General features: G+C 39.7%; 1 protein-coding gene across 2 annotated transcripts in view; it reads left to right on the forward strand.

Moving 5' to 3' along the window:
- Positions 1-25,390, forward strand: part of LOC122554223 (glycogen debranching enzyme-like) — a 100,402-nt gene that overhangs the window by 35,931 nt on the left and 39,081 nt on the right. For both annotated transcript variants that reach the window (XM_043698893.2, XM_087990501.1), the window contains exons 9-17: positions 926-1,028; positions 1,129-1,226; positions 3,667-3,806; positions 5,607-5,794; positions 8,348-8,471; positions 10,495-10,658; positions 13,184-13,285; positions 14,072-14,227; positions 14,375-14,525. In XM_043698893.2, the coding sequence (XP_043554828.1) occupies positions 926-1,028; positions 1,129-1,226; positions 3,667-3,806; positions 5,607-5,794; positions 8,348-8,471; positions 10,495-10,658; positions 13,184-13,285; positions 14,072-14,227; positions 14,375-14,525 (1,226 nt within the window). The remainder of the gene's footprint in view (positions 1-925; positions 1,029-1,128; positions 1,227-3,666; positions 3,807-5,606; positions 5,795-8,347; positions 8,472-10,494; positions 10,659-13,183; positions 13,286-14,071; positions 14,228-14,374; positions 14,526-25,390) is intronic.

The raw sequence follows: 25,390 nt of genomic DNA on the forward strand, positions 1-25,390 counted from the left end.
ATACTGTTGAAGGTCTGGCAGCTAGAAATAAATTAGAAGTCAGTGATTTATGTGAACTTTTACTCTTACAATATTAGTCTCGTAAAATCCAGTAAGTTAATTTTTTAACTGTAGTGAAAGTTATTTTTTAAATTAGTTTTTCACCAAAGTTAGACTGGCCTGTAATTACCGATGCTGCCTCTTACTATCTCTCAAATAATGTAACAGCTAATAGACCTCTACTATACCTTTAGGTAGAGAGGGTTAAAATGATGATCAGAATCTTAACAGTTTCAGATGTATTTCATTTAGCCTTACACGTGTACTGACTTTCAAAACGTTAAACCCTTTCATACTAACTCTCTAACTTGTTGCTTCCACCCAATATTTCATAACCTTCCCACCACAACCACGATAACTGCCTTATTCCCCTCTGTTGTGAAAACAGGCGATTTGTCTTTTAAAATGTCCCAGAAGCCGTTGACCATGTTTATGGATGCCCGTAATGAAGAATTGCTTGAAGCCTGAATTGTCATACTGTAAGGTGTTGAAAGTCGTGGCACCCGTAAGAAATGTTGGATAGTAAAAAAAAAAATGGAATGTTTAAAGGTAAAGGATGCAAATATACTGGGATCCAAGACATACATTTGCCCTCTCTGCTGAACCAGGAAAAATTATACCGCAATAAGTGAAAAAGAGTCAAGCAATTTATTTTGTTGTCCTGGCCAGAATATCAAAAAAAAAATTCTTTGGCTCTTTTAGGTATTATTGTCTTACTGCTATTTGGAGGATCCTGCTGTTCCCTACCTTGTAACAGTGACTACATTTCAAAATACTTCAATGGCTGTCATGAAAGATGCTATGGAATTACAAATCCACTGATTACCAAACTGCTTACTGTGAGCCATGAATTGTTCACGTTTTCTTTTGTATTTTCTTTTCATAGTAACAGTCCTAAAGAAATAGAAGAGTGCTGTAACTGGGTCCGTCAAAAACTGGAAGAGTTAAACCTGGAACGTTATCAGGAAATACATTGGCATCAGGAGCAGGCAGGTTTTATTTCAGTTTTACTCCTGTCACTGAGTGAATTTTTAAATGAGCTGACTTTATTACTGTCAAGAAATTTAATGCAGTGTCATGTGCTTTCAGGCTGTGAACTGCATTTTGGGGACTGTAAGTTACGAGCGCCTGGCAGACTATGGCCCTAAACTTGGACCTGTAACATTAAAAAATCCTCTAGTGACAAGGTACAGTGAAAACCCCACTAAACCTAAGCATACTTAGTATGTCAGTTTCCTTGAAGAGCAACTTTTGTATGCCAAGATAAACTTGTAAACCATAATTTGCCTGTCCATTCCATGGTTTCCTGAGATGCTGCGTGGAGAAATGAGGGACCTCTCACAACAGACTTTAACGAGAATGCTGATATGATAAGTGATGTGATAAGTTTCATGGTCTGGGTCTCAAGTGCACAATTATAATCTGGAGTGACTCTTGTCATCCACTCATGAAACATGTGGCTGCATTGTTCATACTCTGCGTGAATTTAATTGAACACTGCTTGATGTCTTTAAGCAAGTTAAAGTTCGTGATCTCTGCCAGTGAGTTGTACTTTATGCCACATCCAGCACATGACTGTTACCCATTATTTTGCGGGAGATGTTGACTAGTGATGAACATAAAGTTAGTTGCCATAATAGTTACCATGATAGTAACATTGATTGTTTTAAAAGGCCCATCAAGCTCATTGAAGTTCCTTGTATAAAGCAACCTAGCATTGTTTGCTAGTCTGGCCTACATCTGCCGACAAATCTACAGTAACGTAGTTGACTCATAATTGGCTTCTGAAATGTCTAGCAACCCACCCTATTCGAGGGTAATTGGGAATGGGCAAAATATGCTGGCTTTTCCAGCAATGTGCAAATCTCATGATGGAGTTTTCTTTCAAAAACCACACAAATCTTAACTGCTCTTTCCCAGGATGGCTGCACCATTCTTGATGCTACTTTTTGATTTTGAAATACTTCACGAATTTTGGGAATGTTAATGTTTATCATTGCTTTTTCTAACTTGTAGAGTATCATAATGTACTGGCAAATAGCAGGCAGTGCAGTTTTGGAGAGCAGCAGGAGCCACCGAGTTAGAGTACTTGCACAATATTTTACGCTGTCCTCTTGACGACTTGTTAAGTTGCAAATCCACAATCTTAGTCTGATAAAGTGGAGCAGTAAACTAGGACCTTTTTGCAGTGCAACTGTTTAGGCTGTTCTCAGGATGTTTGTCAGTCTGTATCCTAATGTTTACTTTTCAAATAAATGGATCAACATTTTCCTCTGACCCACAACACCAGTGCTAGAATGAAGAGCCAGCTTCCAAATCCATCCCAGTTCTAACAGAGATCAAACCCAATGCTGTTGGCCTCAATCTGATCCACACTAGCTTGTCTAGTCAATTGAGCTGGCAGCTCCTCAAGGAGTCTTAGAACATAGAAAAGTACAGCACAGAACATTCCTTTCGGCCCGCGATGTTGTGCCAAGGATTAATCCTAATGTAAAATAAAAGAACCTAACCTAAGCACCCCTCAATTCGTTGCTGTCCATGTGCACGTCCAGCAGTCATTTAAATGTCCCTAATGACTCTGCTTCCGCCACCATCACTGGAAACGCATTCCATCCATGCACAACTCTGTGTAAAGAACCTACCTCTGACGTCTCCTCCATACCTTCCTTCTAATATCTTTAAAACTATGACCTCTTGTGCCAGTCAGTCCTGCCCTGGGGATAAGTTTCTGGCTGTTGACTCTATCCATGCCTCTCATTACCTTGTATACCTTGATCAGGTCACCTCTCTTCCTCCTCCTCTCCAGAGAGAAAAGTCCAAACTTAGTCAACCTCTCTACATAAGACAAGTCCTGCAGTTCTCCAGTCTTGAGTCACTGTGAACCATACAATTTTAGAACCATGGTGTAGTTCCAAGCTGTGAATAGCCATGATAGAGTATTCAGGTTTTTTTTTTGGCATCACGTGGCTAACTGCAGCCTTCACATGGCATATATTGGAAGTATTTACAAGTTGATGCTTAAACTGTTTGAAATCATTCTGAATGACCATCCATTACAAGTTCTGGAGGTTGGTTTAAAACAGGAGCTTCTAGGTCAGAGAGTCTGGACAAACCTGTTGTGCCATAAGGACACCTATTCCTGGTCTAAATGATGCTTCAACTTGAAAGGGCATTAGTACTGGCATATTGAATCCTGTCAGTGAGCTGCCTGAATTCTTTCTTCAAAGAGGCTGGACACTGGGAGCTAAACATTGGCCTTGTAATTCTGCAACCTGGCTTTGAAATGTGTAAAGGTTTCACACAAAAACATTTTATATAGTTTTCGCTCATGTTCCAAAAGGGGAGATCTGCAGAGGAAGGTCCCTAATCCAAGCATGTACAGCTGCTTCTGAAATTTAATAACAAAAATAGAATGCAGTTGTAATCTGGCTAATTATTAATTATGCACACTGTATGCTTTGTTTGTAACAGAAGTTGGTGAAGTTGAAATTGCATCTTGGAAAGTAATTGGTATCAAAAGTAATAAAATTGCTGTGTATTGCTTGCTTTCGTAAGTACTTGGTCTGAGTACCTTTTGTCTTGAGTGAGATCTGCTAATTTTGTAACAAATCTATGGTTTGTGCACAGATACTTCACTTACGACTTTGAAGAGATGTCTTTGGCACAGGAGGAGCCAATGATGTATCAACCAGAAAAGGCAGTGTACTTTATGGCCCATAATGGCTGGGTAATGGGTGACGACCCTCTGAGGAACTTTGCTGAGCCAGGTGAATTATATTTGTTCAGATAATATTTTCATAATACTGAAACAAAAGTATCTTCTGAAAGGGAAAGCAAATGTATAGATAGTAATTTAAAAATAAGAAATTTGAAAGCAAGGTAAAGATGAATAAAAGGTTAAGAGAAATGGCATATCAATAGTTCCAAAATGTTGCTTTCCAGACTCTATCATATTAATCTCTCTTCAGTGAGGAACTCTCAAAAACATTCTTCATTCCATATGAAGATCTTCAGAGCATAGGTTCTAAATTTGCCTTTGCCAGTTTAAACCTATGCTTCATTGTTAAGCCCATATTTCTGACCAACGATGCATCTTTTTTAAAAGAAAACTCTCTAATTAATAACTCACTCCCAAACTTCTGTGTTCATTACTGTTATGTCACTTTGAAGAGTATGTGCAAGAAACCAGACTTTAAATGTACAACCAGTAGCCATTGCGCCAGTTGTCAACCAGCAGGCATTCGGAGTGGGGTTAGCAGAATGACTCTGGCAGGGAGCCTGTTTGGACTTGAGGGATTAAGTGGCCTACATCTGCAGTAATGATTTTATGTCTATTTGCTGTCACAATGCTTTCTTCTTGAATTTCACACGCAATAATAATTTAATTGCCCATAATTGCCATTGCAATTGAGTAAGATATTGAAGATCTGAGCTGTTCAGGATGATGGCATTTCTGTTTTTGGAAATTATTATTCATGGACAATCAAAATATTTTCAAATCTTTCAATTTTGCTTTCATTAGGGATTGGAATTTAATTTGAATTCAAACAGTAATTTTATTTGACATTAGTTAATCTAATTTTAAAGGTTTATCTTGTGACCCTACTGTCACTTGGCCAAAGCTGATTGCTTAAGTTGAATGGGGTGAAAACCTAGTTATTCAATTTCATTAAGCAATGTTTCACATGATTGCTTTAGAAAGGGCTCTTGTGAATGTCTTTTTTTACTTGTTTTATTGTACAGGCAATCTTATTAAATCCTACAGATTTACTTTTTCAGATAAAAAGTGGTTTGTAATCAGATAGTATTACGTATTTGTCCCATTAGCAGCTAATGCTGGTTTGGCGAAACTTAACTAATGTGTCCAGTTCAGGGCATCACAGTTTAGGAAAATGCGAAACCTTTAGAAAGGGTGCAAAAAAGATTTCCTGCAACTGATCCAGGGGTGAGGGACTTCAACTACATGAAAGGATTGGAAAAGCTGTGGTTGTTCTCCTTGTAGAGGAAAAAGTTGCAAGGAGATTTGATAGAGGTATTTAAAATGGTGAGGAGCCCTGACAGAATAGATGGGTATAAACTGTTCCCATTGGCATAAGGACAAGAACCAGAAGACAACTACTAAGCGATTTGAGAAAAGAATCAATATGACATGAGGCAAACCTTTAACCGATGAGTAGTTAGCATCTCGGCTGAGGATTAGACTGTTTGAACAATGTCATAGGTCCTTATGTGTATTTGAAAAAGAGAGTTGGATAGTTGCCTGAAATGAAAATAATTATGCATTTCTAGGGGTGAGTAGTGACACTACCCAAATTTCTTCAACAGCACAAGCATAGCAGACCAAATGGCTTTTTTCTGAGATATAGCAATTCTGTGATTCCATGAAGGAATGTGTGTTTTTATCCTGATGGTCTTTTCCTGTTTCATGGTCATAAACAAGTGTATTTTATTTTCCAATCCTTGCACTGCAGTATTTTTTGCGCCATTGTCAAAAATTCAGTAATTGTTTATGATGTGATTACAAGTTACTATACATTTTTAAAAGTTACATTTTATTTTTATTGTAGGTTCGAATGTTTACCTGAGAAGAGAATTGATTTGCTGGGGTGATAGTGTTAAACTTCGATATGGAAAAAAGCCAGAAGACTGCCCTTATCTTTGGGCACACATGCAAAAGTATACAGAAATTACAGCCAAAATCTTCTATGGGGTGCGCTTAGACAACTGTCATTCAACACCTATTCGTGTCGCTGAGGTACAGATTAAGTTTTTTATCCCTGTCTGTTAGGTATTTTGGTAACTCTTTAAACATGCATAATAGATATTATGAAAAGGTTTTAGGCTTTTAATTTTGGAGAAGTTGATATTTTCAATTGTATTTAAGCACATGCAGTGCCTCTGCCCTCTATATCAGTGTTTCTGTAGGTGGCCTTCCAGCTGCAAACTGGCTCATTCCACATGGTTGCTTTAGAAAGGGCTCTTGTAATTTGTTGTTTTTTCATTTTCCTTTTTTATTGTATACATAACCTCATTTAATTCTGCAGATTTACTTTTCAGATAAAAAGTGCCTGAAGTTTGTAATCAAATAGTATTATGTATTTATCCCACAAGCAGCAAATGCTGGTTTGGCTTAAGTAATGCATTCAGTTCACTTAAATTGTGCATTACCAGCCAATTTGTTCAGTGTATGACTTTTTTTTAAAGTTAGGGACATCCAAGTTTTTGTTGTTTTCAGCTGCATGAGTATCTAAGTTGGTAGTACAATAGTTGCTTTATATCAACTTTTGGGAATCTTAAGTAAAGTTAAATGCAGTGTTTGCAATAACTCGTATCTGAAGTTCCTAAAACTACTAGGCTGTGACTGAAGGCTTAGCAAAAACGAGACAAAAGCATCAAAACACAACCCCAACTATAGCTATTGGGCTTACAAAATAAGGCAAATAAATGTGCAACAGACTTAAGTCTTCCTAATGTCAGAAGTTAAATACCAAAGTTAGGAAATTGTAGATGCTCTTACAGTTTCGATATCCTGCCTTAAACGTGTGTTGTTTTTCCTGTAATTAACAATGTAACATGATCAGATTCTGTGGTACTTGAATGATTTCTGTTGTACATTTGCTGTTACAGTATGCTCTTGCCTGATTGCTCAGGTAGATAGTCAATGTATTACATTCTATTTATTTATAAATGGTGTGCGGAAAAAAATAACCTGCCTCTTCTTTAAAGTTTCTGTACAGCTGATACGAAATTGATGTCAAAAGACTTACTTTAGGAATTTAATTTTGCAGAGCCCAAATTGTGATTTAGAGGTAGAAAAAGGAAACTGCTATCAATGTCGGCAAGAAATTACATAATCCCTTCATGGTAGATTGGTTCGCAAGGTTAGATCTCATGGAATACAGGGAGAAGTAGCCATTTGGATACAGAGCTGGCTTGAAGGTAGAAAGACAGAGGGTGGTTGTGAAGAGTTTCTTTTCAGACTGGAGGCCTGTGACCAGTGGTTTGCCACAAGGATCAGTGCTGGGTCCTCTACATTTTGTTGTTTATCTAAATGATTTGGATGTGAACATAGGAGGTATGGTTAATAAGTTTTAAGATGACACTAAAATTGGAAGTGGAGTGGACAGAGAAGAAGGATACCTCAGAGTACAACAGGTCTTGATCAGACAGACCAACGTGCTGAGGAGTGGTAGATGGAGTTTTGATTTTAATAAATGTGAAGTGCTGCATTTTGGAAAGGCAAATCAAGGCAGGACTCGCACCTTAATGGTAAGGTGCTGGGCAGTATTGCTCAACAAAGAGGCCTTGGAGTGCAGGTTCATAGCTCCTTGAAAGTGGAGTCACAGGTAGATAGGATAGTGAAGATGATGTTTAGTATGCTTGTATTATTGGTCAGTGCATTGAGTATAGGAGTTGGGAATAGATAGTTGCAGCTGGACAGGACATTGGTTAGACCACTGTTGGAATACTGTGTGCAATTCTGGTCTCCCTGCTACAGGAAGGATGTTGTTAAACTTGAAAGGGTTCAGAAAAGATTTACAAGAATGTTGCCAGGGTTGGAGGTTTTGAGCTACAGGGAGAGGCTGAATAGGCTGCGGCTATTTTCCCTGGAGTGTCAGAGGCTGAGGGGTGACCTTATAGAGGTTTATAAAATCATGAGAGGAATTGATGGAGTAAATAGAGAAAGTCTTTTTCCCAGTATGGGGAGGTCCAAAACTAGAGGGCTTTCTTTTTCAGGGCATTAGGAATGAATGGCAATTCCGAATGACTCTTGAAAAAAACTCATGGGCCAAATACTGTACGATTCCAAGATTTAAAGTTAAAATGGTGGATTCACCAATGGAGCTGCTACGGAGTTTGATCATAAAAGGAAGTCAATATTCTGTCCACTAATGCCAGGTACTGTTGAATACCAATGGAATTAGAGCTGAATTATGCCATCCAATTCCTTCAAGCTGTCCAGTTTGTGGGAACTGGTCTCGACCTGACTTCAGAAAATATGAAGCGACTTTGAAAGAGCATGTAGCTAAAATTATATTTTTATCTATTCCCATCATGTTATTTTTGGTGTACTACTAATACGTTTATAATCATGATGTTTATTTGATATTGTTGTCCTTTTAACACTTTTCTCACTTCTTCAACATCCACTAACATAGTAATTTATTTTCCATTTTGCTAAATGGTTTAATTTTTCTGCATGACTTTCATCATGGACTTATCTTTCTGCCCAAACTAGGTTTTTGATTTTACCTTACTTCTATTCAGATAAATGTAATTTCCATGGCTGTTGCTTTCTTGTCTGCAGTACATGCTGGACACTGCCAGAAGAATACGGCCAAATCTGTATGTAGTAGCAGAACTGTTCACTGGAAGTGAAGAGATGGATAATGTCTTTGTGACTAAACTGGGCATAAGTTCCTTAATTCGAGGTAAGTGTGATAGTTTTATGAAGATAGTGTACTGATAGAGTGATGGATTATTATCTTTATAAGCATTGAGTTTTGTGATTAATGCATTACAGAAATCGCAAACTGATAACAAAGCCCAGTCAGCAAATCATATGGAAATACAGGTCATTCTGCTATAACGTGCATTTCGTTAATGCAAATTTTCCATAATGTGATTAATGAACTGGGGACACTGTTTCTAAAGCACAAGCTTTTAAAATGTGCATTGGTTGTAACGTGATTCCATCCCCATCCCCATTAAATGGTGCTGCTATTACGTGATTTTCTTAACATGGGATTGCACGAGATCAGAACTACCACGTTATAGCAGAACCTTATAGTAGCCTTATTACATGCACCGTAAATATTACGTTAACGGGAAGTCTTTATACCTACAAATTTCTGCAGTTGCAAAAACAATGTGTCCCCTCTGAAAACATTTTAATTGTGATTTAGTAAATTTGAGTGGGTGAGGTTAGAGGGAAGAAAGGTGTAAAGTTGGTGCAATGAGACAAAGCAACTGACTACTCTGTCTTGCAGACATAATTTAAACAATACTGCTTGACTCTTTATTGATAGTTAATGATACCAAAATAAAGAAAATCAGATGCATTGCACTTGGAATCTTGGGCCAGATTTTCCAGTCTTTGATGGTTGGTGACCAGATGTACAACCCAAGACGCATTTCTGGACTCCATGGCATCACTGACTCTACAGAAATTGCTGGACAACTTCAAATTTCCAATATACAATTCCCTGCCACAGTGGACCATCTGAAAGAATTTTCAACTGAGAGCTTGAAATTTCAGACAATTCTGACAGACCTGGATCATTCCCAGGAAATACTAGATGGAAGAATCCTAATCTAATTGCTGTGTGTACAAGAATACCCATCTCACCAGTCTGCTTGCTAACCTACCCACTTACCTCTGCCACCATTCACACATGCTCTAACAGACTGAAAAGCTTAAGTACATTCAAAATGCTGTTTGGAAGGAATTCCCAGAATTTTGATGGACATTGAAGAGACTGTTGATGTAGTTTATATGTGACATGGAGGGCAGGGAGGCCCCATCCATCTTTTGGCCTTATCCTTCTGGTTCAGAGGGGTCACCCGTTTGGAAGTGTCTGGTTGAATTCTGTAGTACGAGTTGTAGATGATACACACCACTGCCACTGTGTTGGTGGTAAAGGAGTTGAATGATGAAGGTAGTGGTTGAGGTGTCAATCAAATGGACTGGTTTTTCAGTCTGGAGTGTTATCCTTCTTGAGTGTTGTTGGAACTGAAGTCATCCAGGCACGTGAGGAGTATTCCATCATATTCATGACTTGGACCTTTTTAGGCCTAAGAGCATAAGAAAGAAGAGTATGAACATCTCACTCAATCTCTTGAGCTCGCTGTGCCATCCAATGGGAACGTTGTTAATCTTCTACTTTAAACACCATTTTCCTGCACTGTCAGTATCCCTTGCTGTTCGTAAGGGGTAGATATCTGTCAGTCTCAACCTTGAAACCTTCTCAGCGATTGAGCCTCCACAGCCAGGGCATGGAGATTTAAAGGTTCACTACCCTCTGAGCAAAGAAATCATTCCTCACCGCCCTCTGAGCAAAGAAATCATTCCTGGTCTGTGCCCTGAGCCAACTGCTCTGAGACTGTATGCCCTGGTTCTCAAACCAACCTTCTCCCCTCCCAACCCAAGTGCTATCCCCAAAAACAAAATCACAGGGACCATCGTTTCTGCATCTACTCTGTCAACTCCTGTAAGAATCTGGCAGCAAAATAATTATTGAACTGAACATTCTATATTTACAGTTTCCTCCCAGTGACTTTATACTTTGATTTGCAGTAAGTTTGTACACTGAGATTTTAGAAGTAGGCAATGAACTAAATGGAAAGAGGATGAAATGCCCATTTTAAAAAAAAAAATCTCAACAAAATGTTTTAAATACTGTATGCTGTACAATATGAAATGTCCAACTTTTAATTGGGTACGGTGTACTACAGAGGCAATGAGTGCTGGTGACAGCCACGAAGAGGGGAGACTGGTCTACCGGTTTGGAGGACTACCTGTTGGATCTTTTGCTCAGCCATCTGTGAAGCCTTTAATACCCAAAATTGCTCATGCTTTGTTTATGGATGTTACCCATGATAATGAGTCCTTGATTGAGGTACAGTATCATTAATATTTATTGTTAATGTTTATCAGCAAACAACACTACAATTATAAATTGTTTATCCCTATATTATAAAGAGCTGAATATTTTTGTTTTCAGTAAAATTTGTCTTGCTAGCATGGTGAACTTACTCAAGGAAACTCATGTTTGAAACACATGGACGTAACTATGAAAGTAGTACTGGAATGTGAAAGCTCCTTTGTTTTCTTTAGCTAGTCTTAGCAAGGTTTGACACATAAACACACAAAGAGAGTGGGCCATGCCACCAGTGCTTCAGCCAGAGGCTCACTGATGATGTTACCTAGCATGGTGACGAAACATCTGAAAATGAACCTTCCAGCTCAGTGAGGAAACCTACGTCCACATCCTTTAGCTAGTTTATTTTGGAAATGTTAATATCGTTGTGCTTTTACTTTCCTATAAATGAGCCAAGGCACCTAGGCTGCAGGCATCAACACGGTAGTTTGACCAAGGTTTTGGTTACAAGTAATTATGTCCTTTTGAGATGAGGTGAGTTATTTAATTTTTCTTCCCCCAAAACGGGCATGTTTTAAAAGCAATCAACCATTTAACCATGTATACAGATACTAAATATTGATGAGTTAAAAGTTGAGGTTACCTGTTCTGATGTGAAGTTTGTTACGTTGTTGCTAGAAGCAAGAGATGCCCTTTCAATGCTGGAAAGGATTGGTTTAAAAACCAACAAGATGTATAGGTATAAAGGGAGAAAAAACAGAGACCCCAGAGGAGCATAGGAAGTATGGGGGGAATGCAAGAAAGCAACTAGTAGGGAAATAAAAGGCATGAAAAAAATGCTCGTGGTCAAGATTAGAGAGAATCCCAAGATATTCTACAAGTTTAGCAAGGGGAAGAGAATAATCACAGAAAGGATGGAGTCCATTAGGGACCATGGGCAATCTGTGTGAAGCTGAAGGGCATTGGTAGAATGTTAAATGAGTACTTCACATTTCTCTTACTCTAGAGAAAGTGGATGCAAATCAAGGATGGAAAAGATGGACCGGGAAGTTCTTGAGCCTAATCTTATATCATATTGATATAAGAAATTACATATTGAAAACTTTGGTGGGTTTAAAGGTGAACATCTCCCCAAGTCTAGATGAATTGTTTTCCAGGCTGCTGTGGGAGATAAGGGAGAAAATAACAGCTCTGATCCTTTGGGGAAGTGCCAAAGGACTGGAGAACAGCTAATATAGTTCCAAATTACATGAAGAGTGGTAGAGCTAGGGAACAATAGATCATCAACGGTAGGGAAACTACTGGAGAAAATTCTGAAGGAGAGACTTAATCTCCACGTCGAAAGTAATGATTTGATCAGGGATAGTCAGCATAGCTTTGCAAAATGGAGGTCATGCTTAACAAATTTAATTGAATTTTTCGATGGAGTCACCAAATGTTTAGCTGAGGATAAGGTTGTTAGTTTATATGGATTTCAGCAAGGTCTTTGACAAAGTCCCATGTGGGAAACTGACAAAGTAAAAGTAGTGGGATCCAGGTTAACTTGGTAAGTTGGGTCCAAAATTGGCTTGGTATCAGGAGACAGATGGTGTTAGCATAAGGCTGTTTGTACAACTGGAGGCTGATATGCATTGGTATTCTACAGGGATCACTGCTGGGATCCCTTATTGTTTGAGATAGTCATAAATATGAGGGATTACTTATCACTGATAAGTAAGTGTGCAGATGATACAATAATTGGCCAGGCAGTTGCTTGTGAGGAGGAAGATATTGGCAGATTGGGCAGATCAATGGGAGGTTTAGAATTTAATCTCAAATGTGAGGTAGATGCACTTTGAAAGTAACAAGACGAGGGGATATTCAATGAATGTCAGGACACTAGAAAAGTCAGAGGAGCAGAGAAATCTTGGGGTGCTTGTCCACATCTCTGAAGATGGCTAGACAGGTTGATAGGGTAGTTAAGGAATACAGAAAACTTGGGGTGCTTGCCTTTATCAGTCAAGGCATAGATTATAAGAGCAGGGAGCTTTTATTGGATCTGAGAGGGATGCAAAGGAGATTCACCAGAATATTGTCTGGAATGGAACATTTCAGCTGTGAAGAGAGGCTGGGTAGCTCAAATTGTTTCCTTTGGAACAGAAAAGTTTGAGGGAGGACCTGATTGAGGCATATAAGGTTATGAGAGGTGTGGACAGAGTCAGTAGAAAGTAATTGTTGCTCTTATTTGAATGATCAATAACAAAGGGCACGTTTTTAAAGTGAACATTCCTCAAATTTGGGTTATCGGGATCTGGAATATGTTGCTGGCAGGGTAGTTGAGATGAGTAACCTCTTAATCTTTAAAAGGTATGAGCACTCTATGTTTAAGGTGATGGAGCCAGTGTAGGTAATAGTGTATTTTTGATGGCACAAACTCGATGCGCCAAAGGTATGGTACGCTGTGATTTTACATGAGAATTAAAATGCAAACTACATTTATGAATTTCTACTTGGATCAAAATGTTTCTTAACTTTGATTATATATAATTGTCTTTATTTTACAGCATCGTTCCGTTTATGATGCTCTTCCCAGTTCAACTATTGTTTCTATGGCATGCTGTGCCTCAGGAAGCACAATGGGTTACGATTACCTGGTACCCCATCAGGTTTGTCTGTAGGATTTTTTTTTACAATAGACTTTAAGTATTTTCATCTTTAATAATGTCTCTACAGAACATTGATTTCTGATTAATAGAAAATTATAGCAAGCAAACTTTTCTTTCAGTTATTTTCAATAAAAGCTAATACCATAGTGGGAAATAAGCAAAGACATTCTTTTTTTATATAATTTACCAGTGACAGGTATTGAAATCCAAGAAAGGCAGACATAATTTTTTGTGATGCATGATTAGTTTAGTCATTCATTGTCAATGAATATTTTCCATTGCAAGCTGAAACATGAATGTAGATCATAAAAACTTATAATATATTTTTAATATCCGTTTTAAAAGTTAAAGCAATGGCAACAGTTTGTGTACTTATAATTTGTATTCTCTGTAAGATAACACATTTGTTCTGAAATCTGAGAAACTACTGTATTTGCCCTGCTTTTTCAGGATGAACTTTAATAAGCCAATAAGCAGAAGTGATGTTTCATCCAGAAATTTATTGAAACACAAATCTCTCCAAATTACGATGTGCTAAATATCATTGGACTAATACTTTCATTTTTTTTAAAAACTGAGAAAGCATAGGAATGTGATATATGCTGTGGCGTTTGTCGAGCTTAGTAATTTCAGCCTTCCCTCCTCCTTTCCTCCCTGTGATGTGATTGTTTATTGTCCTTAATTTTAATTGTACCATTTGACATTTAAAGCACATACAGTGTTTTTTTTTTAATTTTCAGTAATTAATATTCAACTCTTTATTGTCTCTGCTTCTGATGTTAATAGATATCTGTAGTTTCAGAGGAGAGGCTATATCCCACATATAATCCTAATGCACGTCCAGAATATCTAGGGGAAGTAAATCAGCAGAGTGGAATCATTGCAGGAAAGTATGCAATTAACAAACTTCACCGTGAACTTGGAGCTAATTCCTTCTACCAGGTGTGGAAAATGTAATTTTCTGTTCTTTAAATGTATACACAGGATTCTGCATCAGATTTATTCATAATAGCCTTTTGTTTGAATTGGAAAATTGTTGCACCGAATTTGAGATACTTTGTATTTAAATATAGTTGATGTACATTTTAGGTGTATGTGGATCAGTTGGATGAAGACACAGTGGCAGTTACACGACATTGCCCAAGTAACCACAACTCAGTAGTGGCTGTGTCACGTACTGCATTTAGAAATCCAGATACATCTTACTATAAGGCTGACCTGTCTCCAATGTACATCCCAGGTATTATTTCTGCTTTTTAAAAATAAATTATTACAGAAATGATTAATAGTTTCCTAACTTTAATAAATTTATATGAACTACTTGATAGCATGATGATTGGGAAACCTTAATTCAAGTTTCTAATTTGTTTATTTCAAAAAGCAACAAAGACTTGCATGTCTTCAGAAAAAAAAATACTTTTACTAAATGAGTTTGGTACTTTTCCATACGTTTATATAAAAAAAATTAAATTGTTCAATAAATATACAATAAATAGTGTAAAGGAAAAAACACGTTTTCACTTCCTGACATTGCCACTTAGTGCTTGTGCTGTGATTAACAGTTTATTTCATTGAAGAACATTAGTAATATAATCAAGGTATAATACAGAGGACTCAAACCCAGCATACACCACCATTTAATTTGCTGCAGTCAATAAGAAATCGGACTTATTAGAATAAAATCTAATCTTGTTATAATAAAATCCTTGACAACCATTTCCTTATATTCAACATAATACCATCATTAACATTTTTCATAGCCTACACCTTGCAGTATAATACAATTAACCACTGTTAATATCTTCCACATTCTCCCACCTTTCTTTAAGCAAAAATATTTTTATATTTAATTACAAAGTGATTTACACAAAAAATCCATTTTTCATGTTTTCGTCATCCTCATTGCACCAGTTGTCTCTTTTCAAGGCAATCAGTAATTTCTTGGAGGAGGATTTCCTTTCTGTAAAACAAACTGACAACCAGAGTGATTTGCATCTATTTTCAGGTTTTAAAAAAATTATTTCCTTTCATGCTAGTCAAGTCAATCCTCAGCATTGTCTACTGGTCAAAGTGTGTCACTGAGAAAAGTTCTCATAGAGATTCAAAAACATTAAAGGTAGATAAAACTCCAGGATCTGATCAAGTGTATCCCAGGACGTGTGGGAACCCAGGGAAGAAATTGTGGAACCTCTAGCAGAGATATTTGTATCATCTACAGCCATGGATGAGGTACCAGAGGGCTGGAGGCTGGCTAATGTTGTGCCTTTATTTAAGAAAGGCTGGAAGGAGAAGCCTGAGAACTATAGACTAGTGAGTCTGATGTCATTGGTGGGTAAGTTGTTGGAGGGGATTCTGATAGATAGGATTTGCATGCATTTGGAGAGGCCAGGAGAGATTAGGGATCGTCAGTATGGCTTGTGCATGGAAAATAGTGTCTCAAACTTGATTGAGTTTCTTGTGGACATAACCAAAAGGATAGATGAGGCTAGAGTGGTAGACATTGTCTGCGGGGAAGTTAGTAGAGGTTGTTCTGGGATAACACAGGTTTTGACAGCACAATTTGATGTAACATTGCTGAGGAATTAGGGATCGGTATTTTGGAGAACACTTATCTCTGTTCGCCCTAGTGCGATTCCAGTGGGAATTGGTTTGTGCCCTTTGTACTGCACATGCGCAATGTTGGTGCCATTCAGCTCATGCACCGATGTCCGTTTCCATCTGCTCATGTGCTGGTGCCCTTGCCATTTTGCACATGCGTGATGTCGGTGCCGTTCTGCACATGTGCTGATGCCATTCCATTCTGCACACGCATGATGTCGGTGCCGTTCTACACATGCGTGATGTAGGTGCTATTCTGCACATAGAACATAGAAGAACACAGCGCAGTACAGGCCCTTCGGCCCTCGATGTTGCGCCGATCCAAGCCCACCTAACCTACACTAGCCCACTATCCTCCATATGCCTATCCAATGCCCGTTTAAATGCCCATAATGAGGGAGAGTCCACCACTGCTACTGGCAGGGCATTCCATGAACTCACGACTCGCTGAGTAAAGAACCTACCCCTAACATCTGTCCTATACCTACCCCCCCTTAATTTAAAGCTATGCCCCCTTGTAATAGCTGACTCCATACGTGGAAAAAGATTCTCACTGTCGACCCTATCTAAACCCCTAATCATCTTATACACCTCTATCAAGTCACCCCTAAACCTTCTTTTCTCCAATGAAAACAACCCCAAGTGCCTCAGCCTTTCCTCATACGATCTTTCTACCATACCAGGCAACATCCTGGTAAACCTCCTCTGCACCCATTCCAGTGCCTCCACATCCTTCCTATAGTATGGCGACCAAAACTGCGCACACTACTCCAGATGTGGCCGCACCATAGTCTTATACAACTGCAACATGACCTCAGTACTCCGGAACTCAATTCCTCTACCAATAAAAGCCAGTACGCCATATGCCTTCTTCACCGCACTATTTACCTGGGTGGCAACTTTCAAAGATTTGTGTACATGGACACCAAGAACCCTCTGCTCATCCACACTACCAAGTATCTGACCATTAGCCCAGTACCCCATCTTTTTATTACTCTTACCAAAGTGAATCACCTCACACTTAGCTATATTGAACTCCATTTGCCACCTTTCTGCCCAGTTCTGCAGCTTATCTATATCCCCCTGTAACCTGCCACATCCTTCCTCACTGTCTACAACTCCTCCGACTTTCGTATCATCCGCAAACTTGCTCACCCAACCTTCTAACCCCTCCTCCAGGTCATTTATAAAAATGACAAACAGCAATGGTCCCAAAACAGATCCTTGCGGAACACTGCTAGTGACGGCACTCCAAGATGAACCTTTGCCATCAACTAATACCCTCTGTCTTCTTCCAGCCAGCCAACTCCTAATCCAAACCTCCAACTCACCCTCAATGCCATACCTCTGTACTTTTTGCAGTAGTCTACCATGGGGAACCTTATCAAACGCCTTTCTAAAATCCATATACACCACATCTACTGCTTTCCCCTCGTCCACCTCCTTAGTCACCTTCTCAAAGAATTCAATAAGGTTTGTGAGGCACGACCTGCCCTTCACAAAACCATGCTGACTATCCTTGATCACATTATTCCTACCCAGATGTTCATAAATCCTATCCCTTACAATTCTCTCTAAGATTTTGCCCACAACAGAAGTGAGACTCACCGGCCTATAGTTACTAGGGTTATCCCTACTCCCCTTCTTGAACAAGGGAACCACATTTGCTAGCCTCCAGTCTTCTGGCACTACTCCTGTAGACAACGAGGACATAAAAATCAAGGCCAATGGCTCTGCAATCTCCTCCCTTGCTTCCCAGAGAATCCTAGGATAACTGCCATCAGGCCCAGGGGACTTATCTATTTTCACCCTTTCCAGAATTTCCAACACCTCTTCTCTACATACCTCAAAGCCATCCATTCTACTTAATTGTGACTCAGTACTCACATTGACAACAATGTCCTGTTCCTGATTGAATACTGACGAAAAGTATTCATTCAGTGTCTCCCCAAAGTCAGCGTTCTTCTGGTCATGCACTGATGCCCATGATGTTTTGCACATGTGCGTTGCTGGTGCTGTTCTGCACAAGCAATGCTGTCTGTGTCATTCTGCACGTATGCTGATGTCAGCACCGGTCCTTATGCCATACTGTGTATCACCGATGTCAGCTGCTGACAGAGCAGCTTTCTGTGAGAGGTATTGTACAGAGAGCAACTTTCTTACATTTTTTAAATGTACTGTGTTAAATTTACTTGTTTTGATAATAAATATGATTTCAACTTCATTCAGGCTGTGCTACGCTGTGTGTTAGACTTTTGGGTGATTGATTGAGCGATTGTGAGTGATATTTTTTGCTGGTCTGCCCCAACTCCATTTTTCCCATAGGCCCCACTATTTCTATTAAGTGATTTTATAATAAGCGAGATTTCACTGGACCATAGCAACAGCGTCATGGAGAACTACCTCTAAAGCCTTGATAAGGTATCGCACAGCAGAGTAATTAATAAAATTTGGATTCAAGGAGAGCTTGCCAATTGGATGCAAAGTTGGTTTGAAAGTAGGAGTTAGAGGGTGGTGATGGAAGGTTGATTTTTTGGACTGGAAGCCTGTGAACAGAGCTGTTCAGCAGGGATTGGTATTGGATTCACCTTTGTTTGTCATTATATATAACCGATATGGATGAGAATTTAGGAGACATGGTTCGTAAGTTTGCAGATGACACTAAAATTGGTGGTATAATGGTCAACAAAGAAGATTATCTAAGCTTACAAAGCAATCATAATCAATTGGGTCAATGGACTGAGGGGTGGCTGATGAAGTTCAACTTGGATAAATGCAAGGTGTTGCTTTTTGGTGAAATGAACAAGGATGGGACTTAATCAGTTAATGGCAGTGCTATGTGTAGTGTTGGCAAACAGAGAGACCAAGGATACCATAGTTCTTTGAAAGTTGCGTCAGGGAGAGTAGTTAAGAAGATGTTTAGCACGTTTGCCTTTATTGCTCAGATTATTGAGTGTAGGAGTTGGGGCATCATGGTGAGGTCGTACAGAACGTTGGTGAGGCAACTTTTGGAGCACTGTGTACAATTCTGGTTGCCCTGCTTTGAAAAGATATTATTAAACTGGAGGGGGTTCAGAAAAGATTTACTAAAATGTTGTTGGGACTGGAGGGTTTGAGTTATAAAAATAGGCCTGATATGCTGGGCCTTTTTTCACTGGAGTGTAGGAGGCTGAGAGGTGACTTTGTAGATGTTTATAAAATCATGAACGATGTAGATAAGGTGCATAGCAAAGATCTCGTAGGGTAGGGGAGGTGAAAGCTAGGGAGTATATTTTAAAGATGAGAGGAGAAAGGGCCCTTTTAAATCTGAGTGACAACTTTTGTACATGGGAGGTGGTCTCTATGTGGAATGAACTGTTAGAGGAAGTAGTAAATGCAGGTACATTTACAACATTTAAAAGACATTTGGACAGGTACATGAATAGGAAAGGTTTAGAGGGATATGGGCCAAATGCAGGCATGCAGGTTGGCATGGATGAGCTGGACCGAAGAGTCTGTTTCCATGCTGTATGACTCTCTGACTTTATAATAGTTATCACTTTGATGATCTGTGGACATTTTTTTGTGTTTGCCTCTTGTTTAGGATTATCTTCAGAATACTGTATAAATATACCACTCTATCTATTGCTTCTACTAGCACCAGTGTTTCTGCAGCCCAGATACCGCTCAGTATCTTTTTCTTCATTGACTACCTAGGCCAATACACACATTTATTATGTTTTTGTAGCAAGAATATGATAAAACTTGCCATAAAAGAATATCTATTCAGAAGTTTGGCATGTGAAATATCACTAAAATAGATATGCTTCATGCTTTCTGGATCATCTGAGGCTTAAAAACTTCAGTGCATTTTCAGAATTTTTTCATCTGATCTTAAATTTCCTCAAAATAGTGTGTTCCATTCTAATACTCGGATGCAACACATTTATAGCTAGTATTGGGTCAAGTTTGAGTGCACAGCCATTTTAAAGTCGAATCCTATTTCTTGACTAGTCTTCCTTCCTGATACCTAATAAATCTTTCTTTCTTAGCCTGGCACAATTTATTGGGAGGTGAATTAACATTTTTAAAATAAGACTAGTGAAACAAGGTCACTCGTGACTTATTCTGCTTAATGTCTAATTCTATTTAGTTAAAGGCCTTTGAAGCCTGACCTCCAATCTTAAATTGCCTTTTTATTTTATCTACAGCACATGCTCAAATTCTGTAGAATATCTTCACAGGAAGTCATTGTCCAGCACCTTAAAGATGCCTGCTGGTTTTGCTTTTATGATACCAGCAGAACATTTCAGTTGAATATAACTTGCTTTCAGCAAGATGGACCTAACTGAAAAGTATCATATGCTTGATTCATCATTCATAGAACATAGAACATAGAAGAATACAGCGCAGTACAGGCCCTTCGGCCCTCGATGTTGCGCCGATCCAAGCCCACCTAACCTACACTAGCCCACTATCCTCCATATGCCTATCCAATGCCCGCTTAAATGCCCATAATGAGGGAGAGTCCACCACTGCTACTGGCAGGGCATTCCATGAACTCACGACTCGCTGAGTAAAGAACCTACCCCTAACATCTGTCCTATACCTACCCCCCCTTAATTTAAAGCTATGCCCCCTTGTAATAGCTGACTCCATTCGTGGAAAAAGATTCTCACTGTCGACCCTATCTAAACCCCTAATCATCTTATACACCTCTATCAAGTCACCCCTAAACCTTCTTTTCTCCAATGAAAACAACCCCAAGTGCCTCAGCCTTTCCTCATACGATCTTTCTACCATACCAGGCAACATCCTGGTAAACCTCCTCTGCACCCATTCCAGTGCCTCCACATCCTTCCTATAGTATGGCGACCAAAACTGCACACAATACTCCAGATGTGGCCGCACCAGAGTCTTATACAACTGCAACATGACCTCAGTACTCCGGAACTCAATTCCTCTACCAATAAAAGCCAGTACGCCATATACCTTCTTCACCGCACTATTTACCTGGGTGGCAACTTTCAAAGATTTGTGTACATGGACAAAGATCCCTCTGCTCATCCACACTACCAAGTATCCGACCGTTAGCCCAGTACCCCATCTTTTTATTACTCTTACCAAAGTGAATCACCTCACACTTAGCTACATTGAACTCCATAAATACATTTGTTTACTTTTCACAGCTTCTATGTCACCTTCTTCAGGTAATTTCAAAAGTACTTCCCTTTGAAATTTTTCACCCTGCAAAAACGTAGTTTTCATATTCATCAACTTATGTTCTCAAGAATTTGATGAAGTTAGCAGTTACTGAAACCTCTCATGGCACTCCTAGTCTATTCTGTCATCCTCATTCTTGTCAATCCTCATTCGGGCGGCACGGTGGCACAGCGGTTAGCACTGCTGCCTCACAGCGCCAGAGACCCGGGTTCAATTCCCGCCTCAGGCGACTAACTGTGTGGAGTTTGCACGTTCTCCCCGTGTCTGCGTGGGTTTCCTCCGGGTGCTCTGGTTTCCTCCCACAGTCCAAAGTAGTGCAGGTCAGGTGAACTGGCCATGCTAAATTGCCTGTAGTGTTAGGTAAGGGGTAAACGTAGGGGTATGGGTGGGTTGCGCTTCGGCGGGTCGGTGTGGACTTGTTGGGCCGAAGGGCCTGTTTCCACACTGTAAGTAATCTAATCTAATCTAATCTAATCTAATCTAATCAAACAATCTCTCCTCGCTCTCCTAGTTCAGTCTGGACAGTAGCTGCATGATCTTTTCCTCCTAACATCAGAGGTCCTCTTGCCTGCCCATGATCTTTTCCTGGGTCTGTAATCCACTTCAGAAACTTGCACTGTATATTCTGGCCTTGCAAATCTTTATTTCACTGTCAATCCATTGATCTTACCTCCTGTTTCTCATCAAGAAGATTTAGCCAATATGTAAATTACTAGTGGCTTTCCCTACTTTCATTATAATGATGGCTACTCTTCATTCACTGATATTTTCTAGCATGTATTTTATGCTTTAGTGCTGACTTTTGGTAATTGCCGTTTGTGAAATATAGTCCTATCCATTACTTCAGTGCCATTTGTCCATATTCAAGCAGTTCCTTACCTGCCATGCATTACTCGCTACTCGTGTAACACGTGTACCTGAAGAGCATGATGTCTGATCATTTTCTGTTGTTGTTCAGATTCCACAAATATATAATCAGTACTGATTAACCTTGAGGAAAGTATCTAATAACTCTGTTGCCATGTTTGAGAATCACCATTTGTCCACCTCTGCCTTTCAACTTAACCTGGCCTTTTCACTCTTAGAACATAGAACATAAAACAATACAGCACAGATCAGGCCCTTCGACCCACGATGTTGTGCCGAACATTTGTCCTAGCTTAAGCACCTATCCATGTACCTATCCAATTGCCACTTAAAGGTCACCAGTGATTCTGACTCTGCCACTCCCACAGGCAGCGCATTCCATGCCCCCACCACTCTCTGGGTAAAGAACCTACCCCTGACATCCCCCCCCCATACCTTCCACCCTTCACCTTAAATTTATGTCCCCTTGTAACACTTTGTTGTACCTGGGGAAAATGTCTCTGACTATCTACTCTATCTATTCCCCTGATCATCTTATAAACCTCTATCAAGTCACCTCTCATCCTTCGCCGTTCCAATGAGAAAAGGCCTAGCACTCTCAACCTATCCTCGTACGACCTATTCTCCATTCCAGGCAACATCCTGGTAAATCTCCTCTGCACCCTCTCCAAAGCTTCCACATCTTTCCAAAAATGAGACGACCAGAACTGCACACAGTACTCCAAATGTGGCCTTACCAAGGTCCTATACAGCTGCAACATCACCTCACGACTCTTGAATTCAATCCCTCTGCTAATGAATGCTAATACACCATAGGCCTTCTTACAAGCTCTATCCACCTGAGTGGCAACTTTCAAAGATCTATGAACGTAGACCCCAAGATCCCTCTGCTTCTCCACCTTACTAAGAACCCTACCGTCAACTCTGTATTTCGCATTCTTATTTGTCCTTCCAAAATGGACAACCTCACACTTGACAGGGTTGAACTCCATCTGCCACTCCTCAGCCCAGCTCTGCATCATATCCAAGTCCCTTTGCAGCCAACAACAGCCCTCCTCACTATCCAAAACTCCACCAATCTTCGTATCGTCTGCAAATTTACTGACCCACCCTTCGACTCCCTCTTCCAAGTCATTAATAAAAATTACAAACAGCAGAGGACCCAGAACTGATCCCTGAGGAACTCCACTTGTAACTGGGCTCCAGGCTGAATATTTACCATCTACCACCACTCTCTGACTTCGACCGGTTAGCCAGTTCTCTATCCAACTGGCCAAACTTCCCACTATCCCATGCCTCCTGACTTTCCGCATAAGCCTACCATGGGGAACCTTATCAAATGCCTTACTAAAATCCATGTACACTACATCCCACTGCTCCACCCTCATCCACATGCTTGGTCACCTCCTCAAAGAATTCAATAAGACTTGTAAGGCAAGACCTACCCCTTACAAATCCGTGCTGGCTGTCCCTAATCAAGCAGTGTCTTTCCAGATACTCAAAAATCCTATCCCTCAGTACCCTTTCCATTACTTTGCCTACAACCGAAGTAAGACTAACTGGCCTGTAATTCACGGGGTTATCCCTATTCCTTTTTTTGAACAGGGGCACAACATTCGCCACTCTCCAGTCCCCTGGCACCACCCCCATTGACAGTGAAGACGAAAAGATCATTGCCAACGGTTCTGCAATTTCCTCTCTTGCTTCCCACATAATCCTAGGATATATCCCGTCAGGCCTGGGGGACTTGTCTATCCTCAAGTTTTTCAAAATGCCCAACACATCTTCCTTCCTAACAAGTATCTCCACTAGCTTACCAGTCCGTTTCATACTCTCCTCTTCAACAATACGGTCCCTCTCATTTGTAAATACTGAAGAAAAATACTCATTCAAGACCTCTCCTATCTCTTCCGACTCAATACGCAATCTCCCACTACTGTCCTTGATCGGACCTACCCTCGTTCTCGTCATTCTCATGTTTCCCACATACGCATAAAAGGCCTTGGGGTTATCCTTGATCCTACCCGCCAAAGAGTTTTCATGCCCTTCTTTCTGCCCTTCTCTCTGTAACACATTCATTCAACAGGATTTATTTTTCTGATGCCGTTATGCAGTGCTGCAAAGGTTGTCTAATTTTCTCTGAAACCTCTGCTTTGATGAATGCCCTTCTCGTGGCAAGCAGCATATGCGAGTGATAAGGTAAATGGAACTAATTGTTGTCTCTTTCAAAGCGTGTGGATGATCATACATCACTGACGGCGTTTGTTGATTTCTCTTCTATACCAATTGATATTGACCATGAGTCCCAAGCATTTAAAGTAAATTCTTACATGGAGTGCTTATGCCAGAGTAGATGTTAGTTTACCACTTCATCAACTGTTATTTTGAGAAACGTTCCATCATTCACTGCATGACTTTTTTTTTTGCAAGACACATTACTGAATGGTCTTTGCACTGCTGTGTCCATTATTACAATGTTCATATATTAACATCCCTTTACATTCTCTGTTGGTAAGTCTCCAAACCGTGCCGCCTCAATACTAATTAAACACTTACTTAGATGGTAGCCTCAATCTTGTCCTGATCCAGTTCCCTGTTATCTTGTCATAATTTCTTTTTTTAAAACTCCATATTAATATAAGTTGAATCTAGCTGCCATGTGTAAGATGAAACTGGATCAAAAATCACATGACACCGGGTTATAGTCCAACAGGTTTAGCTTTGAAAGACAAGCTTTCGGGGCTTCGCTCCTTCTTCAGGTGCTAGTGACTCTGTCTGCAGAAATTACCTCTAGAATAGATCTCTGATTGCGACTTAACTAATACTCCACAGTACTTTTTTTTCTGCATGCTTAAAAGTAGTTTTACATAAAATACTCAAAACTGAGAATTTTGAGCTTTCTCAGCTTCTAATAACCTACCGATTTCAAACTAAAAAGTCTACTGGTTTGGTAGCTGCACAAACTGAACTATCTTTTCCCCTTGTCAAAAATCACACAACACCAGGTTATAGTACAACAGGTTTACTTGAAAACCCAACCTTTGGTAGCCTCACTCCTCCTTTTCCTGAGTGACTGCGATTTCTGTGAACAGTCCTGAACTCCTGTCAGGAGAGAAGCTAAACTTGCTTCTGGTCCCAGTCAGGTCTCCCTTGCACAGCCGCAAAAACATTCTGTCGCTGGGTTTTTTTAAACCAAAATCAATCATTCGTTACTCTAAATGGAAATCAAACTAATGGCCATGAATGTGTACTCTACAGTCTATACAGTATAAACAATTTTCCATTAATACACCACGAGAGTATACAGCAAGACTCTATTACTCTATAAGTGGCTTTATGAGCAATACTGGAGTGAAGTCATTGTTTCACAAGGACGCTGACTTTGATTTTATTAGAAAAAAAGCCACTGTGTAAATAAGCCATTTTCATCTAACTCTA

The sequence above is a fragment of the Chiloscyllium plagiosum genome, unplaced genomic scaffold (assembly GCF_037043375.1).
Source record: "Chiloscyllium plagiosum isolate Xiang-an unplaced genomic scaffold, Cpla_swu_hap1 HiC_scaffold_9, whole genome shotgun sequence".
Lineage (NCBI taxonomy): Eukaryota > Metazoa > Chordata > Chondrichthyes > Orectolobiformes > Hemiscylliidae > Chiloscyllium > Chiloscyllium plagiosum.